This window comes from Seriola lalandi, unplaced genomic scaffold (genome assembly GCF_002814215.2).
Source record: "Seriola lalandi dorsalis isolate HSWRI2012SDOR001 ecotype SW California unplaced genomic scaffold, Sedor1 jcf7180002054318, whole genome shotgun sequence".
Classification (NCBI taxonomy): domain Eukaryota; kingdom Metazoa; phylum Chordata; class Actinopteri; order Carangiformes; family Carangidae; genus Seriola; species Seriola lalandi.
Window position 1 is genome coordinate 119,667 of NW_019524871.1, and position 4,443 is coordinate 124,109.

At 41.1% G+C, this 4,443-nt stretch overlaps 1 protein-coding gene across 3 annotated transcripts in view; it reads right to left on the reverse strand.

Annotated features, from left to right (window-relative positions):
• rptor (regulatory associated protein of MTOR, complex 1) overlaps positions 1-4,443 on the reverse strand; it is a 182,566-nt gene that overhangs the window by 66,131 nt on the left and 111,992 nt on the right. For all 3 annotated transcript variants that reach the window (XM_023406877.2, XM_023406876.2, XM_087174130.1), the window contains exon 11: positions 1,697-1,772. In XM_023406877.2, the coding sequence (XP_023262645.1) occupies positions 1,697-1,772 (76 nt within the window). The remainder of the gene's footprint in view (positions 1-1,696; positions 1,773-4,443) is intronic.

Below are 4,443 nucleotides of genomic sequence, written 5' to 3' on the forward strand. Positions count from 1 at the left end.
CCCCCCCCGAAAAAAACCCCCCCCCCCCCCAGTATAGTATGTAGCCTGAGACACAACACCCAGGGCAAAAGACATTTGCAAAACATTCCCTGCTGCTTGTTAAGCTTATTGCTCTTAGCGCATGGTAATGTAATAATTAAAGACGACTCCAATGAAAGAATCAACTCTCCCTCTCAAAATGCAAATTGATAACAATAATGTCAGGGAAATACCATATTCAGTGACTGAGATGTAAAATCATGTAAAACAATGATCCCTGATCATATAAACCAGAATCATATACGCATAATACACACCGATGATGATCAACACGTGGAGAACGGTGTACAGGGACCTGGTTAGTGTCTCTGAGCAGCATTGACAGCCAGGGAATTTAGATCCCACACTCAGGTTTAAGAGGAAGTTCTGTAGGTTTCACCGCTCAGGAGCCAACACACAGAAACCACACACTCTATTTCTTAAACCAAGAATGATTCATATTTGCCATTTATGATCGTACGAACAGCATTTTGTATATATTTAGGTACAAGGCGGAACTGGGTGGAAGTAAAAAAAAAAAAAACAGGAGAGAAAAGCTATTCAAACATACTGGATTTTAAGTTTCCTGACCAACAGCAACTCTCCCGACAGAGAGAAGCTTAAACAAGTGGTTTCTGCTTGTTTTCAATTAATTCAGTGTGAAACCTAACTTTTCTTGGTGTTTTTCATACACACATAACTCACTGTTACCCTGAGGCAACAAAAAGCTTGGGGGGAAGGGCGGTTGAGAGTAGATAAGTGTGAGATAGAGTGATAAAATATTGCCAACATTCATTAATTACCAAGAGTAGAGAATAAAGCTGAATTTGTAACAGTTGAGGCGCATCAGAGAGGAATTAAAGGCTCCTGAAACACAGAGCAAGACAGAGAGGGAAGATCTCCTTTAGTAGTCCTCAGAGGCTCAATTATGGTGCTGGTAAGTGTTTTCGGCCTGAGTGCAAGAGAAAGTAGCGGAGGAGTGAGGATGAAAAACTGCTCCCGGGGGAGTGATGGAGGATATGCCCACCTCTGAAGGCCAGGTGAAGGAGCGGAAAAAGGCCCAGAGAGAAAAGTGCTAACATCAGGAAAAGCAGCTTCTCTGTTGACTTTTCTGATTAGTTTGAATTAGAGAGCACGTCGCTGCTGTCTTGGCTGTTCAGCATCTAGCGACACACACAAACACACACATCTGTCTCGTGTTGACCCAGATATTTTCAGTTATCATCAGCTTCTCACACCGTGTTTCCATTACGCTCAGCATCTCCATCACAGTCCCCTGCCACATCAGTAAATATAACAATAAACACACCAGTGGCTGAAAATGCAGGGCCAGTGGTTTCAGTGGCTATTTTTTTATTTATTTAACACTCACACTTGAATTATTAGACATGACATTTTACAATGTAATCCACTGGGAATGTGTGTGTGTGTGGGTTTGAGAGATTAATAGAGATGCAGTAGATGTTGGTGGTGGAGAACTTGCAGTGCAAACAAGAACTGTGTGAGGTTTATGGGCATCAGTGGTGGACAGATCCAAGATAAGAGCCATCCATCAAAGCTGGACGTCCCATAACCACTAACACACACACACAGACACACAGTTAAATGGAGCAACTTTAAAGTGAAACTGGAGAAGTCTCAGTGTTTGTTTTTCTCTCTAAGACACACACACACTTACTCTGAAGGCGGTGCCCTCCTCGATGATGGTAGGCAGCTGAGAGAGGCAGATGTCCACGGCCAGGTCCCATGCTTGCCTGCAGAGAGGTAACACACACACGCACGCGCACGCACGCACACACACGCACGCACACATATATACACACACACACACACACACACACACACACACACACACACACACACACACACACACACACACACACCTCATTAGAATAACAACATACTGTACATCATAAGGAACATCCCCAGAACCACACAGACCTGTTGCACTTTAACTGAAACCTTCTCATTGTGACCTAAAGCAAAGTGAAAAAACAAAAAGCATCCCAGCACTAAGTCCTTGGTCGCGGCTTATTCTTTTCAACCACTCCACTCAAACTCATTTTCCTCAGCTCACATTTTCTCCCTCCCTCTCTTCACTGTGCACATACACCTCTTTAAATTCCCGGCCGAAGGTCCTGGCGAGAGCAGCGAGGAGCCTTTAATCCCTTTCTAAACACTAGCTCTTCTCTCATGGTCATCATATCTAATTCATGGGGTTGTGTAACTCAGATCAAACCTCATCACAGCTCTCTCTCTGCCTGTCTCTCTTTCCTTCCACTTTCCGGTTCCTTTTTTCTTGCAGCAAATTGAGCTCAGGGCCTCGACGGGGCTTTTTCCTCTCGGTTAGCACAAGTTAGGGGTTGAGTCATGCTCCCAGTCGACGCGCTGCGATGTAATGTGATGCTGAATGAGTGACACCGAGTTCATTCATTCTGAGACTCGCTCTGCTGCTTAAACAGCTTTGCCCATTAGCTGAGAGTGACATAATAGAGTGCAACTCTGTTATACCATGACACAATGGATCCACTGCTGTCATGTATGGGCAACATGAAAAGATACAGCACAGGAGCTTTGCTGTGCTATCAGTAAACTGAGAGGTAAATTATAGCAGGTGGTTTTGAAATTCAACAAAAAGGCAATTTATCCCAGCAGTCGTGTCAGCTGCTACAAGTTCAGGCTAAACGGGAGAATTTATAAATTCAGCTGCCACTGTGGCAGGAAAAACATTTAGTCCTCCAGCTGTAGAAACACACATTAGTGCATTGTTAGGAACAGGTGCTCGTCATTTTGCACTGGGTTAGAGTTAAACTTAAAAGAAGAGGTATACTTGTAGATGCACATACCGGTACAGCATTTCGAATGTTACTTTTTCAATTTTTTTAATTATTTGCAGAGCATATGATAAATGCTTGTTTTCATCTTAGTTTCATGGTAGAGATTTGAGATTTTAGAAGGAAAAGTTTGGAAGCAGTAATCCTTTGGTGGGCCCGCTGTGTAGGAGTACAACATCTCATAAGCAGTGGTATGGTGGTTAAAGGGCCCATATTTTACACTTTCCTGGTGATTTATTACATGTTTGTTATCTAGAATAAGAGATATATTTGTAGTTTTAGGAACCAAAAACCATCTCAATGTAGCTTTACATCTCCTCTCTCAGGCTTCTCTCTGGAGCTCTGGTAGTATCAGGTCGGTGAGTCAATCAGAGGAAAGGCTGTTTTCTGAGCGAACAAACAAAAATACAGCAGACTTCAGGTAAACACTCAGAGAAACCAAATCCTACAAAGTTGGATGCTGAATCCAGGTGGGCCTGTTTACATTGTACCGATGGATGTACACACAATTATCACTAAATTACTTTATTAGTTATATGGAGCCCTAGCCTTTTTTCTATGACTTCTAAGCAGATTTATGGATATTTATTTGCCTTGGTAATTGATGATAATAATATTGCTGAGAAGTGTAACTCACCCTGAATCTAAAAATATGTGTGTCACGTCTGTGTTCAGAAGTGACTGAGTTATAATTTCAAGATGAATTTCTGATGAAAACTGCGGAACAAGGTGTGTTCCATGACATTATGTAACGTCTGAGAGAAATAACCCAGTCTTCCACTTTCAAATTAAAAGTTGAGATGATCAGCAATAAAACACACTCTTCCTGCATACATTACTGCAAACAGGGATCTTGCTGATACAACCTTTCTTAGCAAAATCGTTAACTAACGCGAGGTGGCTGACTTAAGGGCTCTTCCTATTAATGCTACTGTTACACTACGGTTTAGCATTTGCCATTATGCTCAACACTGTATTACACAGTCTCAATTCAAATTGTCCATGACAGTGCCTTAAGAAGACTTGATCATATTGTGTTAGCTTGATTACCTGCTGATAAGCAAATTGTCCTTCCATTACACACTTCCTTCTCTGAATGTCATATAGTTGGAGCTTTCTACTTGATGAAGTGACGGTTCCTGTGCTGCTGCACAGTCCTGTTGTAAAATGCTGTAAAAAATGAAGTTGACATAATGGCGTCTTAATTTGATTCGATAAGCTCCTTTCTTTTTTGGGGATTCTGTATTACTCTGTGCCTTTTGATTTAAGTTATTATCGTTTCTTTTTTTCCCTTTTTTTATTTTTAGACGCAATAAAAAAATCCCAAAAAATTTTATTTAAAAATATTTAACAGCTGAAGGTAGAGCTGGGTTTTAGAAAATGATCATTTTCTTACCCATTTCGTGTCATGGTAAATTTTTAAGCAGTGACAGAAACAAGAAATTACTAACATAATGAAATCCTACTGTAAGGCTTTACATTTTCCTGTAATCAATTAAAGTATTTGAGGGGCAAATCAACCTTTTGGCTGCACAAAATCAATACGACACAAATACAGGTCACCCCGAAAATAATATTCTCCGAGCAGGAA